General features: G+C 36.6%; 1 protein-coding gene across 1 annotated transcript in view; it reads left to right on the top strand.

The window, feature by feature from the left end:
- Positions 1-27,106, top strand: part of LOC114152235 (corticotropin-releasing factor receptor 1-like) — an 81,354-nt gene that overhangs the window by 6,774 nt on the left and 47,474 nt on the right. The window contains exons 2-4 of the mRNA XM_028030059.1: positions 8,212-8,293; positions 11,258-11,317; positions 11,685-11,810. Coding sequence (XP_027885860.1) covers positions 8,212-8,293; positions 11,258-11,317; positions 11,685-11,810 — 268 coding nt within the window. The remainder of the gene's footprint in view (positions 1-8,211; positions 8,294-11,257; positions 11,318-11,684; positions 11,811-27,106) is intronic.

The following is a 27,106-nucleotide window of genomic DNA, read 5'->3' on the forward strand; positions in this document are numbered from 1 at the left end:
ACATATGATTTGATGCATTAATGAGGAAAATCTTGAAATCCCTTCATCTACTGTTTTAAAACTACAACATGTTTTTCTGAATCTGCAAGTGCAATCTTCTTTTATGAATGTTTATGTTTAATTGTCAAAATAAAACAAAGTGAAAACATCTGTGCTATACTTCTCAGAAACTGAACTGGAAATGTCTAAAATCTGAATTTGAAGGTCAGACTGGACATTGTTCCTGCCTGTGAAAGCCTGATGGGTGAATTGCACTCTGATGTTGCTTTGTAACTTAGCAATTTTGTCCAGTAGGTTTTCAAATCCGTCTGGTGACACATTAAGTGACTGTGTCAAATCTATCAACTTTTTTTTGGTGGTTTTAAGACTTTTTGAGACCCCTGAAACCACACATTTTCAAAGTGTTCTGTAGCGCAGCAGTCGGAGCCAGAGCTGCTCCCTCTGTGTCCCGACTGCTAATGGACATAAATGTTCTTTACCTGAAATAAATCACTGCACAAAAATACAACTCTGTATCTCTACTGATGTTTTTCTTCCATTTAGACTGTTGTTGAAATACAAAAAAGCTATTATTTCTAATGTTTGACTTTCTGTACCTTCCTAAATGATTAAGCTTGATAGACACTAAACCAAGCTTAGAAAACTTGAAAGCTAAACAAGAAAGCTAAAAATGAATAATTATTTAAAGACAATAAAAGTTCCCTTTAAGTTCTTGGTATATTTAGGGAGTTTTTATTAATTACAAAATATATAAAAAATGTTTTTATTCATATGAAAACAAACAAAACAAACAAATACTTCTCTCTTAAAAAGCATTACTAAATGTTCCACTTTATCTGGATTTACTGTGTTATCTCTTCATGCTTTGACTTTGAAATTCTGTGAGATAGTGTAACATTGAATATATCTGCCTAAAACAAAAAAATATATATTTTGATGCTTAAACTTTGTGATCAAAATTTAAATATTTTGTTTGCAGCAGTCAATGAAATTAACTGGAGCTCACTTCACTAAATGTCCCACTTTAGCCCAGTTGTTGCTTTATAGAATGAATAATTATTAGAAATGCTATTCTTTATGAAAAAAATCTTGTCTAAATACATGTCAAAGATGTACTACAAACAGCAATGCACATAAATATGTGAACATGTGCAAAGATGTACTATAGGAAATGCACATAAATATATGAACATGTGCATAACACGATATTGAACATGTTAGATGTTAGGTGTTAGATTTATATTTGTAAAATATTAATTAAAATTTTTTAGTACTTTATTAGTAAAACATTTGCCTTAAACAAGTTGCTTTTATTGACTTCAGTTCCACAGCTCTATAATTCTATGATAAAAGGTATTTATTTTTAACAAGAAGAAACTGCTCAGGTGTTATCCACTTTACCCAATGTGATATATTAATATTTACATTTTAAAATGATTTAAATTTATGCACATGAATGTGTCTAAAGGAGCAATAAATGCATAAAGGAAAGCAGAAGAAGAATAAAATATGTTCTATGGTGCAACAGTCTGAATTGAAGAAAAGACCATCAAGCACAGAGAAAACGTTCCTCTTCGTACTTCTGTTCTGTCTGTAATTAGTAGGGAAGGGCAACAGTGGAATGAGCATTATATTTTGCTGATGAACCACACCTGTGACCTGCAGCTATTATATCGGCAGCTTGTTCATGCTGAAGTTAACAAATGTCTGACTGACTCGTTCTACAACACTTCCAGGCCGCGCAGCCGCGCACATATCTAAGCTCCAATCTCTGGCTTTATTACAGATCTAGGCCAAGTGCAGTAAATAAGTCAAATAGAATTAGTCATCATGACGCCAAACATGGCAGCAAAGAGACTCCTGTGCACATGACCACTCACCTAGATCATGCTTAACTCTGGAAATGATCAAAACCAAAACGAGCCAAAGCAGAGAAAAAATTGGGGAAAACATGATCACTTAATGAGCTCAGAGTATGCACCAAATGAGGCACAAAATGCTTGTAATAGGAAAGGTTTGGATCAACAGCTCCTCTGGACTACAAAATGTTTTAATGCTGGGCCTCAGGCAGCTTTCGGAGTGTTTTAACTTACTCACTTGGGGAAGGTTTTTTCCTCCTCTTCGCTCCACTGCTTTTTCATGAAATCCTCATATGGCAGAAACATGCAGAAACAAGACTGCTGCATGAGAGCCAGCAAATAGACTGCTGTAGCTCTACCTCTTTCTGCTTTTTGTTCTTTTTATTTGTTTTTATTGTTGTATTGCAAACACAATGTACATATTCTTGTAATATGCAAAATCCCACTACATTTCAGTATAATAGGCATATTTGATAAGAAAACTAATTTACTTCCTGGTTAATTTGATTTCCAGAATGCAACTCAGACTGACTTTTGTATTTTTAATCAACAGACAAAATTACATTCAAAAAGGAAAGCAGCACACTGTTATGAGGGAGGTATGTTTGCTGTTATCCTATCCTGAAATTTAAGCGCTGCAGTTTTACAAGTGAAATCCAAGTCCTTCTTAATCAGCCTCTTAATAGTTGTCAGATTCTCCTCTTCAGTATTCCCCAGATATTTATAATTGAAGTCAGCGCTGGACCTCATTCAGGCCATTCAGACACCTTTAAGAGGCCGTGCTTCTGCATGCCGTGCAGACTGAGGCAGGGCATTGTCCTGCTTAAATAACCCGGCCTCCGGGGAAAAAGAGTAGATGCTTCTGCAACAATGGTATCTTCAAATATATGCGGGTCAGCCATCCACTGGACTTTGATGCCAACCCAGATAGTGGCTTTTACACATTTCCCTCATCACAAGAAGGATTTTTGTCTTTTATCTTTCACTTGCTGGACTTGATACCTATTCTTCTAATTATGAGGTGAAACCATTAGGTAAGGCCCATCCCAGATGAGCTCACGTCCAGAGAACTCCCCCCACTGTGCAATACAGTTTCAGGTTACATTTCTCAATTCAGCAGCCAACTGTGCTGAGTGACAATAGTTTTCCAAGGTTCTCCTAAGCCCATATGGCTAAACTGGGCACAGTAGCCAGGTGGTTTCTCATGCAGTGAGCATGAAGAAAGAACAAATAAATCAGCATACTAAAAAGGCTTTTGTGTAAGATTTATTGAGATGTTTGCTTGATGTTTTGGACAGGTCAGGCTTTTTCAAACTACTAAATTATTTTGTACTCATCCTCCTTTAAATGCTTACATTTTTTTTCAATATACAGTATACGAAAGAGCACATCTGTTCAGAAGTTTAAAAACAGGCCTAAGACCATATGAGGTGTTGAAAGTCAACTAGCATTTTTCCTGGTTTCACGCATACAAAATATTGATAAGTCTGCATAGACTATATTGTTTTAGTTGATATTTTCCAGAAGGAAAAAAATGGTTGCAAAACCAGTAATACTTTAGGACACCAAGATTTATTCCTGAAACACTAAGACCTTTCTTCACTGGAACCAATGGGCTGAACCCAACTCCTGAAAATGTTTTACACTTAGCAGGAAAGCAGAAGAAGTGCTAGGCTTCTGCTAGGCTTGGATTCGCACAAACCATGCACAATAGTGTATTTGCACTCTTGGTCTTATCTGTTTGGCTCATGTATTTTGGACATCATTAGATATTGATTATGCACATTTTTGACCTCTCAGCATCATCTGACCTTGCTCTGGACTTCCGCTTCACATCTTTTTATGGTACTAGGCTGGAATTTGCTGATAATAGGTTTGCACTCAGGACCACTTGAGTTGAGACTGAGGTCAACTCCAAGACTTCTTGTTTTTAACTATCAAAGTTACAAAACATTGTTGGTTATTTTTAAGTTCGATCAGGAGTACCGTAGAAGCAATCTGTATGACTTGTATCACATGAATTAATACTGATGTAGCCATGGAAGTGATTATACAACCTGAATTCAATGGTTTGGAAGGGTAAACAAATTCATTTGGCAATGTAATGTACAGTGTGTAGGTTAATGTTTAAATCTAAGAAACCTAATTTACTATTGTGGTTCTTTTTCTATTATGGGTAGAAGATCCATTACAGCCACTAGCGCAGCCAGGAATTGTCACTCTTTCACACTGATGGTTTCGCATAGAAACGGCAACATGATACTTTTTTATCAGAAATGCTGTCATACTGCACAGTGCTATGGTAAACTTTTTGTTTTATGTTAAAACATAAAACAAACCGATTTTCTGTTCATGTGGTTTGTAGCTTCCGCTGTTACAATTTGGATTGGAAGATTATTTCACTTTGAGCTTCATCTTGAAAGTGGAATTCCTGCCTCTTTGCAGCTCTGCAGCTTTGTGTCGCTTAGAATCATAAAGTGGCTATTTAGCACTACATAGAGTGAGTCATTATCCTAATACGAGGGTAGAGTTAAAATCAGTCAATCTAGACAGCATTAATGGAGATTTTAAAAAGTTGCAAGGTAAGAATTGTCTGGATTCCTGTTCAGAATGGATGAAATAAGACATATAAGAAAATAAATTGCCATTAGTCAGAGCTTTGGCACATGTTGATTTGGGGCCTTTTTCCTCCATTTGTAAATTAACAGTTTGGCTGAATTCAGCTGCTGATGACGGCATGCCACCCAGAAATAGCTGCAAGATTTTTTGCCACAGCAAAATACATTTTAGATTAACTGTAGACAGCATGGCAGACTTTGGTGCTGTCATCTCAAGAAACCCATCAGCCATAAATGGACCCCATTTTGGAATCAGTTCATCAGTTAGATGAGCATTTCAGCCAGGTTCTTGAAGGGAAATGTCTCCCCTTTCTTTTCCTCTGGACTCAGGCGATGCGTATTTTGGCGAGGGGCCAGCTTCTCAGCTGGGGTCACGTCTGGCCCGGACCGTCCTCATCCAGATTTTTTTTTTTATTTTGTCCTCTTTTTATTTTCGTTAAAAGGACATTCATTTCTCCAGGGCCTATTAAGCGAGATCTAAGTAGAAGAAAAACTTGTTTTTGTATTTTAACCTGCTCTTGCTGGCACTGGAACCTGAATCTAAAGAGATGAAACGAATCCAGTAAGAGGTTTGCATCCTTCCTTAATAGGAAAAAATGCCTAACTACTTTGTGGCTCTTAATTATGCAGTTCAGTTGTTCTTCTTCTGAAGTGAAGTGATTATACAGCTAACAATACCAACAATTGATAAAAATAGGAATTGCTTCAGGTCATTGTGGATTTTCCTTAAGGTCTAAATTATACAGAGAAGCTCAAATTTATACTAACACCCTCACTAATAGTTGACTAAAAGCCATTTAGCATATTGTGCTTCAATCACATGCTTTTTGGCATCATTTTAGGCTGTGACAGCTATCCTTGGGAGAATTAGTAGAGATAATTTAATTTAGTTTCCTTGACTGAACCTCATTTTAAGTGTAAACCACAAGTTTTCCACAGAGATAAGTTTGGAAGCAGTGATGAGGGTCATTCCAGGTCATCTCCATGCTATTTTCTGACACTAAAATGAATAAGAATAGACAAGAACAAATCAAATAAAGACATCTAAAATGCTGATGCATTTAAAAAAAAAGATGAATGTGCAATAAAACACATTCCTCATTGGAAGTTAAGCCAGATGGTTAAAGCTCTTCATCTTAGCATATGGAAAGTGACATTGTGGGTGGACAAAGCATTTGCTGCTTGCACAGTGAGCTGTATGGAGGGGTTGAGATTTTTTTTCATTACCATCTGTAAAAAACATTTTTTTCTTTTTTTAGTTTACTTCCATTTCCTTTTGTTGGAAATCAGCCAAACAGTTCTGGTGCCAAATTTTTTGCAGCAAAAGTAGTGTGAATATAAAGTAAGGTTCTGAAAATGACTTAAAGTTTTATGCTACTTCCCCATCTTTTACCCTGAAGACTGAGAAAAGTCACATTTCTTCTTTTTTTTCCATAGATGCAATCCTCTTTCGTAACTTTTTTAATGTTTTTAATTATGTTGATGTTTAGCTTTTGTTAGTGTTTTATTTGTTGCGCTGGTGTAATTTTATTACTACTCCCTTGCCGTCTACAGTATGCTGAAAATAAATGAAAATGATTCTGTTCATACTTCTTACTATGGGATTTTGCTGCATGTCTGCATACACACATGTACGCACACCCCCCCCCCCCTCCCCCCACGCCCACACACACACAGTGCACCCCTTCAAGTAATTATTAACCACAAAACTGCTATTAAGGTTGAAAATAGTAAAATCAAGATGCCTTTTCCTGCTCAGAGAGGCATAAATCCAAGGTTCTTCTTGCAGTCTTATGTTGTTTATGTTCCTGTTTTCACTGGTTGTTGTTGTTTTGAAGTGTCGGTGCTGTACGTTTCTGATACCTGTCTGGATTCACGGAGCGTGAAAGCAGGCGCAGCAAGCCATTATGAACTCTGCTCTGAAATCTGGGGCACTCCAGCATTTTTCCATAACGTGACCTGATACACCTTTTGGTATTTCACGCCATTGAGATTGTCTGTTATAAACACAACCCTAATCAAAGAACGGCACATTTAAATACAAGTAAGTAATGAATTGTGAGCAACTTAATGTTCTACTTTATCACTATTTTCTACTTTAAGAAAGATTTTGAATGATAAATTATCAATGGGAATGTTTTATTCAAGGAGGAAGTGAAACCTGGGCTCTATAGGGTAATTGTAGCCGGCCGGTTGTGTTCAGGAAACTGTTGTTGTAAGGTGTAGCTCAGTTTGGCATTTGATGGAGAGAGACAAGAAAGCCAAACCGATGACTGTCTTGTTTTGTGTTATGAAGCACCACCAACATGAGCTGCATGTGTGCTGGCTGTGAATCACTGGTTTCCAGATGTCTCCAGTGCGACACATAACACGATCCCCCCTCTTATTGTGTCGCCAGGCTTCCTGGTTTGAACTGTTTCCAGCTCGGCCCCCTGTCCAAAGCAGAGGAAACCCATTTAGGATCAAAGAGTGTAGATGCAATATTAATCCAAACAGCAGACTCCTCTTTGGTATCATTCAGTGAAACCACAAATACAGATTCTGTTGTTTCCCATCCCTCTGTGTGAAAGAGGAGGGCTGCTTATCTCATGCTGCTGTCTTGGTGGAAACACAACTCTGTCACATGAGACACGGCTGACGGAGGATGCTGCAGTATTATAATTATGTGCATTTTTTTATGTTTTTCTTTCCCATCTGCAGATGCAAAATACCCTGATGCCAAAATTATGCACAAACAGAAAAAGCTTTGAATTAACGAGTACAACCTACGGAAGATTTTTTTTTTCTGTTTCTATAAACATTACAATGTTAAAGGTTAGGAGTGATTTAAAAAAAAGACTTCTATTTTTTTTTAATTAAGCAAAATATTGGTAAGATGACAAGGAGAAAGTGTTCAGAGTTTAAAAATAATATGAAAGAAATGAAAGAATCCATTTGTTATCTATATCTGCTCTTCCTCTGAGGGTGGTGGGAGATTGGTGCCTTTCTCCAGTAGTTATCTGGTGAGAAGTGGTTAGCATACTGGACAGATCCTAATTCCTCACAGGGCAACACAGAGACACACAAACATGCATTCACACACTCATACCTGATGCAGTGTAGAAAAACCAAACAGCCTAAAGGACACAAGGAACCCAGAAAGAACCCTTACAGGCACAGGGAGAACATGCAAACTCCATGGAGAAAGACACCAGGCTGGGATTTGATCCCAGGACCTTCTTGCTGGAAGGCAACAGTGCTACCAACTGCAACCATGGAAACAAACAAAAGGCAGCTCTGTAAATAGAATGTAAATAGTTTTGGTTTTTATGTACTTTTTTTTTAAAGGATTAAATTGAAAGTGTGGAAATGACAAGATTATTTCTACACTTCTATAACAACCAGTAAAACCATAATAACCAATACTTTATTGTCATTACTGAAGTCACGCCCCTCGTGTTTTTGCTGTCCATATGATATTTCACCATAATCCATAGCTCTATCCACAAATTCTCAATCAGCTTGAAGTCAGAACATGATAAAAAAAATAACAACAATGTTATAGTTATAAAGGGGAAGCAGGAGGAACTTATGTTCCTTTCAAGGGTCTTAAAGGTCGTTGGGTTTAATTTAGTTTAATCTTATTTCCTGTAAAGAAATTAAAGATTCATTGAGCTGGTCAGAGAGAAGACATGTTCATATTTGATTCTGTGATTAAGCCTGACCTCTATCACTCTCCTCTTCACTGTCTGCAGGTGTTTGCCGTTGTGAGCCTCCTCCCCTCGGCCTCCTTAGCAGATTTGACATGTGAAGCTCTGCTGGCAGGGAATGTCTCACGTAAGTTGAAGACGAGCATTAACTCGACGCTTATTACAACACTGCAGTCTGTTTTTTTTTTTTTTACAAGCAGCTATTTCCCAGAGCTGTCAGACTTGAGTGTTTGAGCTGCTTGGCTTTTAGCACACTTGTGGGATTAAATTGATTTTCAGTCTTTTCTTTTTCATGTCCATAACCTCTAAATGCCAAAACCTCATCTTCAGTCTCAACTTTGTCCTCTTGAATATTGGAAAAATGTCGTTTTATATTATTTAATTTCCTTGTAGAGCTCACAAGTAAATGCAGACTGAGGAAAAGCAGGAAATATAAAGATTTTTTTTTTTTCAAAACAAAGATGCCCCAGGTTGTTCCAACTGGATTCATAATAAGTCTTTGTCTTCCCTAAGCATGGTCTGGTGTAAAATTCAAACCATCTGGTGACCTTGAGGAAAAATACCACAGTCTGTTCTTCTAAATGTTAATTAGTTTTATTTCAAATCAGAAATGCAAATATTACCACTGCTGCTAAAGAGTATCTTGCTGTCATAATAAGTAACACCAATTGATTAGCCAGAGATCGATATTTGGAAGGGGAAATTTGTGAAAATCAATTTTTTTCTTTATCGACACACTAGTTTTATTTTAAATATATGAAAAATATTCTTTAGGCTGCAAAAATGCTACACCACTAAATTTGTGTGCTTACTTTTAAAGAAAGAAATTCTTTTATGTACTTTTTTTGTGCTTTGTTACATAGGTGCTAAAATGTTCCATTCATGGACAGATGATGCATAATGAACAAGTAGATAATTCCTGCAAACTAAATGCCAGGATGGTTGTTTATCGGTGCCTTTTCCTCAACGACCCATTTTCTGATCCAACACCCACATTGGCAGGATTACAGGGACATCCAATCCTTCAAATTAAACCACACAATGCATCCCACTGTGCAGCAGAATGATGCTGAGACACGATGGCGTAGCTCTCATATAGCCCTAAATATCTCCACTTAAAAATAGACTAAGCTGTTAAATGACTTGCGTACCCAATGTATTTATATTGCCGTATAATGTCACACACACAGCTGAAGTCCATGTATGATGCTTCAATAACTTCAGACAACAATGTTCAGACAGTAGTTCTGCGCTATTACTTTCCTGACCTATGCCATTAGTTTTACAGCCTTTCCTTTTCAGCAGTGTTAAGCTTGTTGCACATGCTAATCATATTTGTTGTCATGTCATCAATGAAGACATGTATACAAACGCTTGACAGAAAAAAAAAGCAAACAATGTAGCAATGCATAATACACAGAGGCCACACCAGAGAAAGTTAATGATGCAAAACACTCCGTCTTTAACATTGGTTTATTTAGTGAAGATTTATAGTCCAATTTAGTTAATGAGGAGGAGGAATTCTGGAGAAAAGTTGTCTGAAAGACCAAAAGTTGTCTTGGAGACAAAACAAAGTGGCACCCTTTAGTGGACTTTAAAAGCTCCCTATTAAGCCCAGTGGTGTAATTAGTGTAATTAATTAGCCATCCAGTGGTTGTGCAAGTGTAACTTTTTTCACATAACTAGTTGTCATCGTACATGTGAAGGTTTAACTTTACCACACCATGTACGCCTGGAAGTGTTCCAAAGACTGTGTTTTACCACTTAAGCTGTGTACTGCAACTTTGTTTTCAGGCAGTTCTTTTCAGGTTAGCCCTAAAAATGAACTTCAAGCTAATCTGTGTGATGGATGGAAGGGAAGCTAAAATACAGAGATCACAGATGGACTCTGTTTTCTCAATTATTTGGCTCAGACACAGAGAAAATAAATGTGCTGCTGCAGCTAACTTTTGGGGCAAAACACACAGGGGAGCATTTGGAGATAAGTTATTAATTTTCATGCAGTCTGCAGAGACCATTAGGTGTTTAGCAACAGACGACACAGGAGAAGTAAAATCTGTAAGAGAAAGCATTTTCTTACCTGACAAACTTTATGCTCACAAACAATAACCAAGGTCACCTCAAAGGTCTGTCTGTTGACTTCCATGCATGGCTAGTAGATTTATCTGTGGCATAAACTATGTTGATCTTTCATTCCTTAGTTATGAGCTCCTTGTGTAAAATCTAACATTCCAGTTTTTTTAAAATCTGGGGCAAAATGTATTTTCAACAGAGAGAAATGAGTGTTTCCTTTTCAGAAGTTTTTTGTAGCAGACTCCCTCCAACCTTTTCTGTTGCCAGTAAGTGACTACATATCTAATTGAAAATGTCTTTTTTTAATCAATGTGTCTATGAGTGTATCTTCAAGATGATGTCAATAAATAAATGACTTTGTCTTCCAGATATGAAAGTTGTATGCGTATTTTTTTAAAAATTTTATTTAAAACAGTCTTCCTATGTGTGGAAAAATAATGTGCTCTTAGAAATGGTGGAAACCATTTCATATTTTCTTTTTTTTAGACTTTCTAGCTTTTCAAGTTTGTTTAACAGATTCTGATGAAAAATCTAATAATACGTTGTCTCTTAGAGAGTTTTCATGTTTTCTGTCATATTAGTACTTTTGAAATTGTGAAGTCATGTTTCAGGAAACAACTTGTTTTGTTTTTGTCTATGTTTAGGAGATTTTTTTCATGTTTTTCGCACCACATATGGGTGAAAGCACTGGTTACAGGAAGAGGTGATGAAAGCTCAATATCGAGTGCCACCTTTTGCCCCAGGGGAGGATCCCTTATTTCCGGATTCTTTTTATCCAAATCCTGTGGAGTTATTGCAGAAATAATGGCCTGACCTTCAGGGCACGTCTAGATTCATATTTGCAGGTAGCATCCTGGAATTGCTCCAGGAAAGGTCCGTCACCGATGTTTACCACTGCCATTTATTCCTTATCATCTCTGGCTGTTAAGGAAAATCTAATAAGATTTTTATAACCTTGAATAAAATGTGTAAATGAAGAGTGGGTTTGCTGATGAAGCTGTTTCCCTTTGGATTGCAGTGCAGTCCCTGGTCGCCTCCTGGAACCAAACCCTGAGCAACACCACAAGCCAGTGGAGCGGTGAGTCGGACACGCTACACCCCTCAGATGTGCTAAACCGATTCCCCACGAAGTCACTACAAAGCAGAGTCACTGTGGAATACCACACAGGGGAGCCGAGTTAGACACAAACCAAGATTATTAAAACTAACATCAAAGACGGGAGCTGTGCTGGAAATAGATCGGGCACCGGAGACGATGTTCTCAGCTCAGCGAAACAAAGCACAGGAGTAATCATTAAAACCTGTGCACACACAAGCAGGATATTCAGCTCCACAGCTGAATATCCAACATTACTGCTGCATTGTCAGAGTTTCGTGATGTCTATTTGTAGTCGGAAATGAATGCACAACTGCTGCGGCCTTTTTTTTCCCCCCTCATCATTCAGGTTCAGGAATCTACTGTGAAACCTCCATCGATGGCATTGGCACATGCTGGCCCAGGAGCAGCGCTGGCCAGATGGTGTCCCGGCCCTGTCCCAAGATGTTTTACGGTGTCAGATACAACACCACCAGTAAGTCCCAGCTGTCACATCCTCCCAGTAAAAATCAGGCACAGCAGATTAAATCCAAGATTTACAGTGCTGTGGAAAAAGTTTATACCCCCTTACAAATGTTTCATTTTGTTGCGCTTAAATCTTACAGATGATCAAACTAAATTTAATGTCAGGCAAGCATCCAAGTAAGTTCAAAATACAGTTTTGGAACTATGATTTTATTCACTAAGGAAAATAAGCTATTCAAACCAACTGTATATACCTACGTAAAAGCCAAAGGCCCATTAATCTCATAATTGATTATGTTGGTAAATAATGTCATCAAAGGCTTGTGAAAACTGCCACTGCTACTTTTGCATCACTATGATCTACTGTTCATTTAGTTTTTATTTAGTCTTATTGGAGTTTTTGGTTTTTTTTAGCATAAACTGCCTGTTTAAGATCACCCTACAGCATTTAATATAAAGTCCAGACTTTGACTATGCCACTTGAAAATCCTCAGTCAGAAGTGGACTTCTTTGGCTCATTGTCCTTCTGCGTAATTCAAGAGTGTTTTAGCATAAGGTCATATGAATACTGTATATTCTTATTCAGGATTTTCTAGTTCTGAGTCATAGTTCTATCAATTACTCCAAGTCCTCCAGGGACTAAAGCATTCCCATATAATGATCACACTACCACCATGTTTTACTGTTTGTATGATGTTTACCTTACTGTGCTCAACTGGAGCCCCAAAGACTTGGTAACATCTTTGTAACATCTACTGACCGATAGATGACAATTTGTTTGTTTCTCATTTGTACTTAGACTTATTCACTTCATGCTGTCATACAAGTTGTGGCTTGTGAAGTTTCACCTGGAAAATATTCCAGTTGAGCCATGATTTAATCTGATTAATGCTTTTTTTATTATTTTGGAGCATCTTAGGTTGGATAACATTTTTTTCCATTAATAAATGAAATCATAATTTAAGAACTGCATTTTGTTTTTACTTCACTGATCTCTTTCTCCGACATTAAAATGTGCTTGTGGGTCTGAAACACTTAAGTGTGACAAGAAAGTAAATCCACAAGAAACGTGCAAATCTCACAGAACTATAAACTGGCCTCTCTCACACCCAGTTCCTTCTCTCCACTTTTACCCTATGGGCAAATCCTGCTTTTGCTTGCAGAAATTACCATGAGCATATAAATTAGTGAGAAGACATATGAAATTTCAAAAAGATAAAGGAAAAAAATCATGGATGCAGAAGTTATTAAAGCTGGAAATGCTCATAGAAGATCAAATCAACATGACTGAAAAAGTACAAAGGAAAATCCCACTGTGAAAAAGTGTTTCTGTCAGCCCTAAATGGTGAAAAGAGGAAAAGGCCGTATCTTAAAATCGAAGCTGAATTTCTGACGTCTGAAGCATTTAAGCCTGATAATTCTCCAAGGTCTCTGAGGTCTCTTCAGTCGTTCGTGTTTGTTATTGTGTCAATAGAAAGAAAATCAAGTTAGGAATTAAAAAATCTAATTAGCCCTCTTCTATTTATAGCCAAAGTTCTTCTGAAGAAATTACATTAGTTTGTTGCACATAAACCATGGGCAGTTTGTTTCATTATTGTGTTTTTGTATGACAAGAGATTTGAGGTTTGCTGCAGAATATGCAGTTAAAGTTTAATAATTGATCAAAATTTTTTTTTTATTATTTTCAGTTAAATCTACACCAACCAATTTAAAATTCTAGTGCCGAATAATTTAATTTACATTAATTTTTAGAGCTTCAGGGGCTGAACGTTTTTTGAACTTGCTTGTGAAAATGTTTAGACTAAAGTCGTTCTAACTGAAGCTACCATGCTGCCTCAACTTTGCAAATTTAATTTGATGCTGTCTGAGGGAAAATCTCTTCTCAAAATTAATAATTCAGATATACATTTATCAGCTGTCACAAGCTGGTTTTTTTTTCTCACTTCACATCTTTGTGGTCCTGAATGGGATTTACCTGCTTCGGTAAAACAGAGACTACTGCACACTCTGCTTTTACTACTCTTGATATATGCACGACATAATGGAAAAAGGACCCGATTACAGGACCCCTGCATTTGGGTCCTATTTCTAACTAATCCTAGTGAACTGGGGTCACTGTAGTTACCATTCATGATATACAAATATACAACATCTGGATCTGTATGGTTCGATGAACTACTGCATAGGTTCCCACTTCATGAAAGTAGGGTGTTGTTCATCATCATAATGATATTCCAAATATTATGTCTGTGTTTTATTGATTGGCATTCGAAAGGTTTTTATAATTCAGTTCATGATTTTTATTATTGCTTGACAGATTTTGACATAGTCAGTTCATTAGTATTGCTTTAAAGGTCTTGTCTTAGATGGACTTGTAGACATTTATTTAATGTCTACATTGTTTTGTTCTTTGTTCTTTTCTCTATGATTACTAATATTCTTCTCCCTTCATCCGTTACTTCTTTCAGTCCTAGTTCAGCCTTTCTGTATTTATTTATCATTCATATTGCCTCAGTCTGCCTGTTTGCCTTCTCTCCCAGCTGCACCATGTTTCTAATCAGCCACCTGCCTCTTGTCAGTGCTCACACTCTTCAGTATTTAAGCTCCTGGATATTCATTGTTTATTGCTGGAATCTTTCTCTACTTTTTTGCCTGTCACCCAGTTCATTTTTCGTCCCATGTTTCAAAACTCTGCATTTGTTCTAGTTTACTAAAATATTTATCACAGTTCTGCTCTGAATTTGGTCCTTTTTTTTTTTTTAACATGATAAAAGCCTTTCATTTCTGAGACACTTTTCTGTTCTGTTTGCACTTGCATATAATTGTTTGAACAGAAGAAAGTGGCTTTCCATAGGAGTCTGGAAATTGTACACAAGGATAACATCAGACTTCTGGACATCGGTTATACTCACATGTCTTGTCTGATTTAGTCGTCTATTTATTTGCTTCTTCTTTGAGATGACAAATAAGTGCAGCCTAAATGTTTAAATGAGCTGCTGTTTAGTGGGAATGTATAAGCAATGTTGGTGTCTTTTAGCTTAGTTTAATCTCTACCACTTTCTGAAGGACATTCACACTCCTCTTTTTTTGTAACGCTAAACAAAAGTGACTTTTTCTATCTTTTTTCTTTGAAAACCACGGCCAGCTGTGGTGTAAAACTAAGCTGTGAGGGTGCAAAGGGTGAAGGAAAAACAGAGAAGTTGAATCTCAGGTGGAAAAACAATGACTTTATGGTATCTGTGCTGCTCTGAAGTTGGAAAAAGCTGCAGAGTTTGGAAACAACTAAGATATAAAATATTTCCGTAATATGATACGAAAAGTATAATGACGTGCAACAAAATTGCTTTGTGTATCCAGACAGAAAAAATAATCACAACAATGCAAGACTTTCCTGCTGCTAGATTTTGTGCTTGTTTGTTTAAAGAAATAAGCAGAAAAACTGATTCCTAAAGATAAAATGTGGGTCAAGCAGAAGCAGCCAAGTGCATCTGGTCAAACACATCTGATTTACTGATGATCTGGATGAGCGAGCAACTCCATAAAAGCAGAAGTTTAGTTTGTGTGAAAAAAAAAATACAACAAATTTAACACACCATCATACATCACCCTTAAGCCATGTTCAAATATCTCTAATCCAAGACTTTTCACATTGGTACTGTTTGTTTATTTTTTCTTTAAAAAATCTCTGTATGTCTGATTTGATAGCTGTGAGTGTTGCTCTGGGAAAATAGTGTGTTTTATTTGAACTTTAAAGCCACACTTGTTCAGTCATAAATCAACTAAAATGTCACTCAAAGTATAAATTATTCGAGATGCAAAATCAGCTGCAAACCTGATATTCTCCTTATTAATGTTTAGTAGAGAGGCATCATTCAAGGATCTGGTTAATCCAGATGTTCTGTTTAAAATACCTGATCTGATCATCTAAGCCTGGAAAAAAAAAAAGTTTTTATCTCAACATTCCTTGTTTGTGGTCCATCAACACCTCAGAGGAGAACGTTTCTGTGCAAACTCTCAGAAATCTGTGTCTGCTCGACGTCCGCTGAGAGTTTTCCTCACCTTATTCTGGCTAGCAAAAGCCTTACTTGTTTTCTGTTAGACTGATACTCTGTCCCAGGTGGGACCGAAAGACTAATCCTCTCTATTTACTTCCAAGTCTGTCCAACAGACCTTTTTTATTTTCTTCGTCAGCGTAATCCAGGCCAAATTTAACAGCTATACAAGCTTTAAGAGTGACAGATGTTTCCAATCAGACATGATTTGTAATCTGTTGTTCTGGAATTGTGTAATTATGGAAGAGAGAAGTTGAACACGTAACTCTTTTTCTTCTTTTTAGCTAGAAAGAAATCAGATAAATAACAGAGTTTCCAAGAGTCTAGTGAAGTCTGAATAACCATTATGACCTACTTTGTTAGATAAGCGAACTTAGCTTAGCTAAGCATGAAGGTAGAGATTTACTCTTAATCTTAGAAGTATTTTTCATTAATTACGTACCCTTGTAAGTTTATGATTTATATTTACAACCAGTAAATATGCATAAATATAATTACTTGAAAAAAATAACAAATTGAAACGTTTATTCTGTGACTCATGGTGTATGACAGGAAGGAAACCATCTTGAGTCTTGATCTCCTAAACTTGTTTTTAAGCTTAAACAAATCTTTGTGTCTGTTTCTGTGGCTTCAGGTCGACTCAAATGAGGACTTGAGCAGAAAACTGTGAACTTTTTAGGGAAGTAAACTATTAGAAAATTTTGCATTAAACAGAAAAGCAAAGCATATAAACTGATAATGATGTACACTGGATTTTATTTCATCCGTATTACCAGCTAAGTGAGATGGGCTTTTTTTAAAAAAATTTTATTGAGCTCTGATTCACTTTTTGTTTTAAGTAAACAGCTTTAAAATCTCTCCATGCACAGAGTAAAGTTTCTATGCATGAAAGTTTGAATAAGTAATTCAGCTATTTGGCGATTCAATCAATAAACTCTGTGAAAAACAAAGTATGAAAAGTATGTTTTACTCAGCAAAATAAGTTCTTTTATAGGAAAAAGCTGTGTTATTGTTTCTTCTTTTTTATTGCACCTATGACAGGATAAAATATAAGCAAACTGCACTATACTGGACATCTACACTTAATTCTTTTCATCCTCTCCTCACAAATCTGTATGTTTACCTTGTAAGTTGAGAGGTTGCTTACTTTAACATCCCGGTGCTCCTGTTCAGTAAACTTTGTCAGAGTTTTAACATAAGAAAGAAGGAAAATTTCTCATGTCAAGAATATCCTGTTACCTTTCTCAAGGTCTTTGACAGAAACCTTAAAAACTTTGCTTTACGAGTGTGCTCTCCACATTTTTATTTTGTTGAAATCTTTGAGTATTTGAAGTTTGAGTAAGTTTATATAAACTTATTTTTAAGTTGCATAAGTCTCTGTTTAAGACATTTCATGGCCAAACTCACTATAACCATTTACAAAGACTGAGTGCTGCGCTTCATAAATGTGTTCATCCAGTCACATAAAAAGGTGAAAAGGTTATATTACAAGTAATGAACTTTGAATAATGTGACACATTCTTCACAAAGTTACTAAATGTGGCCTTGGTCTTTCCTTTGTTGCTGTTATGTCTTGGAGTCATTGTGAAGTCATAAGAAAAAAAAAAAAAGCATAATATGAAATAAAGTTTTCAGCTGCTGAAGAAATATAAAATGACAAATCAGAATTACACAGAGAAAAAGAACACACTTTTTAAATAAAAAAAATCAGCAATAAGTCTAAAAACAAGAAAACATTTTTGTTTTATCAAAGTTTTAATTCATATTTTCAGGATTATTTGCACTGGAAATAAGCTTCCTTCAAACAGGGGTGGTTTACTGCTTTTCATCATGTGCAAACAAATTAAAATGTCAATTTTATTCATTTTCTAACGATGAAAACTTACAATTTGTGTTAAATCTAACCCCTGTGGGCTTGCTGACAACATTTTTAGCCCACCAAAATGGACTTATATCAGAACCTGCTCTTTTCTGAGCAAGAGGAAACAAGATATTTATTTCAAGACCTAGAAATGTGCTTGTGTAAACCAATAATAAAATCACAGCGTCTGTCATTGTCACGACTCATTGTCAAAATGCTGAATTTATCTTGCATTTGTCCTGCTTGCTTGCTGCCTGTACTTAGGCCACTGCAGCTCTCTGCCTTAATGTAAACAAAAAATTAACTAAATGAGATGAAAGCAAACATTTCTTTGTATTTTGAAAGTCTGAACTTCTGAACCTCGAGGAGCCTCTCCAGAGAGAAAGTGAGCCGGGCTGGAAGTCAATCGCAGATCATCAGTAATTTGACTCTGTGAGGTTTGTTGCACATTCAGGATTAAAGTAATCTTCTCTCGCAAATGACCTAACAGTCCAGAAAAATTGCCCAATGGTTGACGTTAGAAGTAAAGGTCAATAGCTGAGAATGTTTCTTTGCTTGAAAGCTGTCCAGAATGCCTGATTAACGCCTCAGTGGTTTAAATACTTAAACTCATGATAAACTGTAGGGAATTAATAAATGATACTTGCAGCAACTGTAGTGGTTAATTCAAACATCAGTTATGTAGTAAGTTGTAATGGCAGGTAAAAGAAGGACATTTGACAAAACATCTTTTTTTTGTTTGTTCCTTCTCAAAGTGCTGCTGAAGCGCCATCCTGACAACCTTTCTCTTCATTCGGTGACGTGTGAATACATTATTTTTGCCCAAGGTCTCCCGTTTCATTCTCTTGAGCTGATAGTTGGATTCTTTTAACATCATGAACACTTAACAAAAGGCTGCAAAACTTTCTCTGAGATTGATGTTACTCAGAAGCGTCAAGAGCGTGCATTTTAAAAAGGAGCAGATGAGTCAGGGTTTTCAGTGGTGGAGTCATGCAGAAGATTTTAATTTAAATGCTAACCACATCCTCATCAGTCGCAGTTGTGTGTTCTGTTTAATAAGATGAAATGGGTTTAATGCTGGAATTACGTGGTAAACACTGCGAATTTTAAACTTGATTGATAGGGGTTTTTTTGTGCAGAGTAATTATAAAAATTAGATTATGTTTCAGTTTGATGCATCACAGCTGATGAATTTGTATTGATTGGCAGATCTCAGTAACAGGAAATGATCTCTCCTGTTGCAACATGTGGTTGCAACAGGATCTTTCCATGAATGGAAAGATAAAAAGCTGCAATCTTCTTTCATATTTAGTCATGTTAGGCAGTTTAGCTCAAATTGATTCAAACACCTGCCAGATATAGACTTAAAGTAACCTTTTAACTTAACCAGCATGTTTTTAATGGACGAGAACGGGTATAGTCAATAAAATGAATACACTCTGCATAGCTTCCAGTGAAGAATGGCAGAATCAGATGCTGCACTTTTGCACAGTGATGTGCTTTTACATTGTACTGCTCAAACCTTGTAAAATCAAGGTAAAATGGAGAGTCTCTCAACACAAGCCCGCAGGATACAGAAGATTTCAAAGATCCTAGAAAGAAACCTAGTGAGAAATGTCTCTCAAGACCTTGCGGTATCCACAGTAAAAGACGATTGTGGGTCTAAAGTGTCTAGAACTGGGACCCAGCAATACATTTTTGTCCTCTGTGGAGGACATAGGTTTTTTTGTTCATAACTCTGAAACCATACATGCCACTGTGTTAAATCCTGTTGGTCCTTAGAGAGGACATCCTGGGCCTCAAAATGTGTTCATATTTGCCACAAGAGAGTCCCGATGTCCTCTCCAAAGGACATACTGTAATAAATAAATAAGAACATGTTTTGAAACTTTTTCAATTGTAGTGATGTTTTTTCACTCCAAAGAGTCATGTAGTGAAAAAAAAAAAAAAATTAAAAAACTTTTTTTTTCTGGGTCTCAGGAGGATATTGTTAAGACGGAAGAAGTCCCAACCAAAGGAGAATATTTGAAGATTTTTACAGAAGATCTGAGGCTTTCAGTAGCGAAACCAAGCTGCAGTTGTCACTTTGTCTTTCTACATGAAGATGACCCAAAATATACTCATGCTTCGCTACAGAAATACCATCAGAAGAGCAACATGAACGTTATTGACTCACCTGCAAAATCCCATTTAAAGTCTGTGAGATGACCACAAAACAAAGGCCATTAAACCTTAAATCTTGAAAGCTCTGCACAGCAATGGAAAATTCACAAAGACACTGCATGTTTAAAAAATGTTGAACCATGTTTGTTCACATGGTTCAATTAAACACCACAGCTTCCTCATAGCAGCTGTCACAGTCATCACCTAAGATCAGCAATAACACCTTATGTCTGAACTTAAGATGAAACGTCACATAATTCTGAATATATTAGATCTTTTCCAGAGGTTACTTAAAGTATTTCTATTTGGAGAGTCATTTGTTGTTGGTCGACTAAACCAAACAAATCAGACTCCAGAACAGGGTCATAATATCCGCCTCTAGAGTTGCTGATGGTATTTAACAGCCAGGAAGTTGTTTCAATGAAAACAGCCAGAAGCCATGCAGTTCCTCTCTGTCTAATGGAAGCAGTTGTTAGTAGCTTGTAATGTTTTCTGAAGGCGTTCTTTGGTGGCAGCATTTTGGAAAGAAACATGTTTTTGTTATCTCAAATATTTTCTTGTACAATACATAGATAATATATAAATATATCTTTCGAAAAGGACTTACAGGATCAAATAATTAGCTACATCTGGTTAATCTTCAAGTGCCGTCACACTTTTAGAAAATTTTCCCCTTATTTTGATTCAATGACTTTGTAAACTTATTGCAAATAAAAAAACATTGTCCTGCCTAGAGGTACCATCACCCTGGTGCTTTCACAACTGTGTTTGTTGTTTTTTTTTTCCTTTTGGTCATCAGATTTTTTGCTGTTCTTGTTTATGGAAACGAGAAACTGAAAGTTCAATAAAAATGGTCCATTGTCGTCAAGAGGAGGTGTCTGTTTTGGGATATTCAAAGCTAATAGAGCTTTAGATAAACTCCTTGTTGGGCTTAAGTAAGAGACTGGCATATTTCACTATGGGGTTATGAAGACAGATGAATGTGAGGTAGAAATAGTCTTCCTCTGACAGTTTGACGTCCTTTACAAACTGTGTAATTTAAGCTATTGTACCGCAACATCATTAATTACACTCACAAGGTTTTATTCTTAAATCTTAACGTTCAGATGCTTACAGCTAAGACATTTTGAGTTATCTTCACCGAGACACTTGACAGGTTTTGGAAGCTGTAAAAGCTGCTGCCTAAAATTAAAGAGAAATGTGCAGGAACCAAAATAGTCACTAAGGAATGCAGGCAAGCCGCCTAAACAGGTGTATCAAATTTAATTTCCATTGCTACTGAGAATCAAGGTTTTCTTTATGCACAAAGGAGTTATTCTGCAAAAAACCTCTCTGTAATATTTAGATGTAAACACAAAACGGTGTTTTTGAGGGGAAAACCCTTGAAATCATCACACAGTTGAAGTCATAAATTCTCCTAAAATGTTTGTGGGCCTGTATGGTCCGACGAAGCTGCAGAGGTTCTGCAGAGTTCATGACTGTTTGTTCAGAGCTGAGGGAAAATTCATGTCCTGACTGGGCTTAAACTGAAGTGAAGACAGATTTGTTGTACCAAAACATACTTCTGTGTGTCTGTACTCCACATACCCAAAAAGAACATAAGCTGTGAAGTACAGAAAAGGAGGTCAAAATGTTGCAAGCAGAGATCCCAGAACGCCTTCCTTGAATGGCAATTTTTCTGGTGCCTTTTTTAGGTCAGAAATTAAACATTTAGGATTAACTCCCAACTATAGTTTATCTTAAATGTTTTTGCTGTCACTGCAGCTGACAAAAAACACATGGAAAACATGCATTCATTTCATTCATCCTTTATTAAGAGAAATTATTTATCCTCTGGTGCCTCGTAAAACTGTTCCTACCTTCTTCCACGAAGGGAAACTTCAGTGTGTTTTTATCAGAATGTTATGTTGTTAACCTAATAACTGAGATAAAGCTCAAATAAATAATTTTACAAAATTTCCTCTCTTGAATGAAATTCAGCATCTGCCTTCTGAAGTCCATTGTAGTTAATGGAGTCCTCTTATGTGTAATTTCTCAGTATGAATTCAGCTGTTTTTTGAAACATGGTGGTCTGCTAGATAGCATGGTGGTGACAGCATCATGCTGTGGCGATAGTTTTCATCAGCAGTTAGAGGGAGGCTTGTCAAAGTGAATGTAAAGATGGATCGAGCGAAGCCGTCCTTTAATAAAAACCTGTTAGAAGCTGCAAAAGACTTGAGGCCGGTTTGGAGATTTACCATTAGGAAACATCTCCAATAAAATGGGTTAAATATGTGATATAACGGCCTAGTCCAAGTTCAGACCCAAACTCAGTGAAATGTTAGTGGCAAAACTTGAAAATGTATGTTTGCAGGCTTTTCCTATGCAATTTGACTGAACTTTAGCTATGTTTAAAAGATAAATTGATATTTAGTAACCTAGTAGAAATAGACTATACTTTATAAAATTAGCAATTTCCTTGTGGTAGCAATGTTCTGCTATTGATCAAGTGGAAGCAGAATTTATCCCAAATGAATGAATCTAAATGACTTAGGAGAGATACATTGACAGTATATTTTTAACCCCTCCCAGGTTTTTTTTTTGTTTAAGATAATTAAATTCTTGGGGATAAAATAGTTTTCTTCACAAGTTTTATTTTTATTTTATAGGGTCTGAATAGGATGTTTCTGTTCATGTCAGAGAACATCAGATGAATGTGAGGATTTTCATCTCATGCCTGCAAATTTGAAAGCCGTAACAGAGACTGGAAATAAAATATCTAACTTAGTCAAATTTCTTCTTTTGATGAAGACAGCAAATTGTAGAAGCCACAAGTGGAGAAAAGGTTTTTGTTGTGGCTGTTGCTTGGAAATGAAAATGTTATAACTGTAAGGCTTTAAACGAAATAATCTTAAATTCTTAAAATGGAAATGTTCTCGAGGTTCCCAACAAACTGAAAATAATTGCAGCTTTATTATTGTTTTGGTTCTTTTTTGCTTTTGTTACTGTTTCTTATCGACATAAATACAAATAAATAGTAATAATTGCAGAAAAGGGAAACAATCAAATGTTTTTATAACATTGTCTATGAGGTGAACTTTATTGATGAGGTTTTATGAACGTTTACACCCTGTTTTAACCCACATTGTAAAAACACACCAGACAAAGTATCTAATGCAGCATTTATGGTCCATCTGTTGAGCAGTTGTACTTATCCTCCCTGTAGACCCATGTTGCCACAGTGTGTAAGTGCAGTGAAATTCACAGCTGGTTTATTCCTCAAAAATCCCATCTTTCCTTGTCCCCATTCCCAGTTGAGGTCAAAGTAAGTGTTCAGAAACATTTAAAGGTCATTTTTTTCCAAGTTGCATCATAAGATGGGATGCCAAAGTGACATTAACTCTAAATTTCACATATTGAGGAAAAGAGTGGGGGATATGTTTATGCGGCCTGCTGTCTTGCTGTTCTCTACTTTGTGCGCGTTTATGTTGAACCTAATGTGTGTCATCCAACATGTCAGTTTCATACTATTCTATGATTGCCATACACTCCTGGAGTTACATCTGTCTGCAGAAACTGATACAGTTTGCTAATAATGGGCATAATTTTGTGTCCATCCCAATGGACCCAGTGTCAGATGGTCAGATCGGTGACAAAAAAAAATCTATATTTCTTAAGGATTTTTTCTTATTATCTGGATTCTGTTCAACTGAGATCCATATTTCTACTGTTGAGTCACAATAGTTTCTGAATTACTGCTGGGCAATTGTGCACATTTTAACTTTCCTTCAGGTGATAATGGTGATCAAGCTGCAGTCTGTACATCACATTTCAACTGTAAGCAGCATCCACCACCTGCCGACTATCCAACTTTGCAGCTTTGTGCTGCAATTTATTCTAGGACATAAAAACAACTTCTTTGCTAACTTTTGGGGATTTTATTTTAGCAGATTTTGTGTCAGGATACGACTGGATTTTACAGGTAGGGAATTTAAATATTTATGTCTGCTGTCCAGAGAAGCTGCTTGTCAAGGACTTCCTGGATTTAATAGACTCTTAACTTTATTCAATCTGTCAATGATGCCATCCAAGAACGTAGACACACACTGGACCTGATTTTATGCCATGGATAATCTCTTCTTAATCTGGAGACTGACAATGCTGTCTTTCTGACCATATGGCAATTTTATTTGATTTAATTTATCTTTTCCAAGATGTCAAACTGTGTGCTCCTGATCAACATATCATGCATTGTAATGCTTTTAACTTTAATACTGCTGCACAGTTCTCTGCTGTCTTTGGAGAAGCATCCTCTCAACCCTGAGGGTCTTCCAACATGGAGGAGTAACTTTCTCACTTTGCTTGAGTTTGTCTGTCTATCCTGGATACTGTTGCTCCCATGAGATTAAAACAGTCAAAGCCCAAATCACTGCCTTGGTTAAATGACAACTCTCAAGTCATCAGGAGGAAGTGCAGGAGGATAGGAAGGAAAAGACAGACTTTGAATTTCATTTGAAATGCTAAACGAAAGCAGGAGATATCAGAGAGAGAGAGAGAATAACTGCTGCTAAAGCTAATTATTTTTCTGGGATTATGCTAACTAGCACAGCCTTCATGTTCTTTATTACACACCAAATCCAGATTTAAATGTGAATTAACATGTCTCTTCAGAAGCCTCCAGTAGGATATATAAAAAATGTCTCAACTTTATGGAAAAAGTTAGATCTTGTCTGATGACTGCCTTTCAATGACCCATACTGACCCAGTTTGTGTCTAGTCATGTGCCTCTGTTCTGTATACAGTCTTTGCGAAAATACATTTAACTATCAGACATTGCCAACGTACATTAAAACTGTCAGACAAAAAAACCCTTAAAATTGTCAAACATATTGACTGATGTGCTTCTACTCCAGCGTTGCAAATATATTTCTAATAAGAAAGTCTTGAAAACCACAGGGCTGTACAGTGGGACAAATATACCGCCTTTGAGATGAAAACTCTGTCCGTTTGACAAATTACTGTGCTGATGTCATACCTGTTCAACATGGTTGTGACCAAAGTCTACAGAAGTTGTTGGTGTTGGATAGATGGGAGCTGAATATTTACATCAGATTGCAGTTACAGGAAGTTACTGTGATGCTTTAGTCAAAAGAGACAATGAAATCTGAAGTGCAACAGCCAAATTTGTTCTGAGAACCTCGATACATATCTGATAAATAAAAAAAAGTGCAGCAGCCTTTCAATCTCCTACAGTTATTCACCAAGTTCTGTTCATCAAAGCTCCCAGTCACCACTGTTGGGCACATCACTGTCCTCTTTAGAAGCTGTAACCATAACAGCAGCAGCTGTAATTTGTTGCATGTGTAAAATTATTTTCTATGATGTTTCTGTAAAATATGTAAATGTAAGCGGTCACAACAGCGCACTCTATTAAATAGATACAACTCTGAAAGTACATTGTCCTTCATGTTTCAAAAATGTCCTGTCCTTTTTGTGAACATTGACATAAAAGTGTGCGTGTATGTATTTTTATATAAGCTTTATTTTGCCACAACATACCCAGTGTCTGCCAGCAAATCGAAAGACAAGCGTGTTTTGCAGTGGCATGTATCTAGGTCGGAGTTGATGGAGTAGAAAGTGGCATTAGGGTCGTAATGAGTGGCTTCAGGTGAAGACAAGGGCAGATCACTGAGACTTGAGTGGGCTCTTAAAAGCCTGAGTGGTAGTAACTGCTTGACTCAGATCCAGAGGGAGATTATTCCAGAGTTCAGGTCTTAAAGTGCAAAAGTCAACTTCTCTATTCCTCTGAAATATGGTTACAGGAACAGACCTGAAGATCTGAAACTCGTTTCAGCCGCAGATTTGATCTTGAGAGACAAATCAAAGATTAAAACGGTACAATTTGACTTCTATTTGATTTTGAAAGTCACTAGCAACAAAATACGGACAATAAAGCTTATCTCCAGTAACAGATAACTTGAATGAGATAAAAAAAAAATAAACATTAATTTTGATAACAAACTTGTCCTCATTTTAACCCACAGCAGGATGTTTGTGACAGATAAACATGTCCCCTCTCCAGTAAGATAAATCTTAGCATCCATTGTATGAGAGCTTTAAACAGGCTCCCCGTCCTGAATAGCTGTACTTCCATGAATCAGGACTGTGGCACCAGGCTGGAGTTCCAAAATTAGATCCAGATAAATCCTCTGTTTTCTGCAGAGCCAGACAGAATGAGCACGTCTGTGCGGCTCCCATCCACCGGATCTTTTAAAATTAATCAATCTAAGGGTATTAGAAAACATAACTGATGCCTCTGGGCTTTTTACAAAAACTAATGTCAGAAAAAACAAAAAAACGCAAAGATGGGCTATTTTTAACGGAGCAGCTAGTTTTTGCTAGAAATAAAATTGTAGTTTACATTCATTATTGATTTTCAGTTTTTTCTTTTAATATATTGAAGTTTTTTAATATTTAAGCAAAGTTACAACTTTTTTCTTTTTTTTTTCATTAAAGATGGAAAGTTTTGAAGATGGAAAGAGATGTGCATGAGTACTTATTTGATTGAAGAAACTCAATGTGTCTCCAATCTGGGATGGAGGGAATGCTTATCTAAAACGAGATAAATGATCAAACTAATAAAAAAAAGAGAAGTAGAAACTAATAAAAAAAAATAACTGCAGAAAAGAGTTAATGTACACTGGGAAAGACCTAATAGGTTGACGCAATTTTAGGTAAAAATGCAGCTAAATTGACGCGAAGCAGAGCGGTGGGAGCATAATGAGTCAGGACTGCATGAGAAAACACTGTTTATGGATGGAGCTAGAAATGTAGACATAATTAAAGCAATCTGACGTCCGTCTATAGAATCTGATATTTTCGTTACCAAAATATCAGGTGCTCTAGCTTCTACAGAAATGTGAAATAATCTCTGTGACATGATTCTAAAATATCTCCGCAGCGGCGGTGCCCAGTCCTCCAGAGACACAATCCTGCAAGTTTTGGATGCTTCACTTCTCCAACACACCTGAATCAAATCCCTGAATTCCATCACCACTCGGTCATTCAGCTCTGCAGAATCCTAGTAACTGGCCTTTCATTTGAGTCAGGTGTGTTGGAGAACTGGACACAGAGGTTGCTGCTCTACAAAGTCATACCTTGCAGATAAATATGATCTGCCTCTTGTGCTTTTCCCCCATAACAATCACAAACTTTTTGTAAGTATTTGTTTATTTCGTACATGATAGAAGT

Source organism: Xiphophorus couchianus, chromosome 10 (genome assembly GCF_001444195.1).
Source record: "Xiphophorus couchianus chromosome 10, X_couchianus-1.0, whole genome shotgun sequence".
In the NCBI taxonomy this organism is placed as follows: Eukaryota; Metazoa; Chordata; class Actinopteri; order Cyprinodontiformes; family Poeciliidae; genus Xiphophorus; species Xiphophorus couchianus.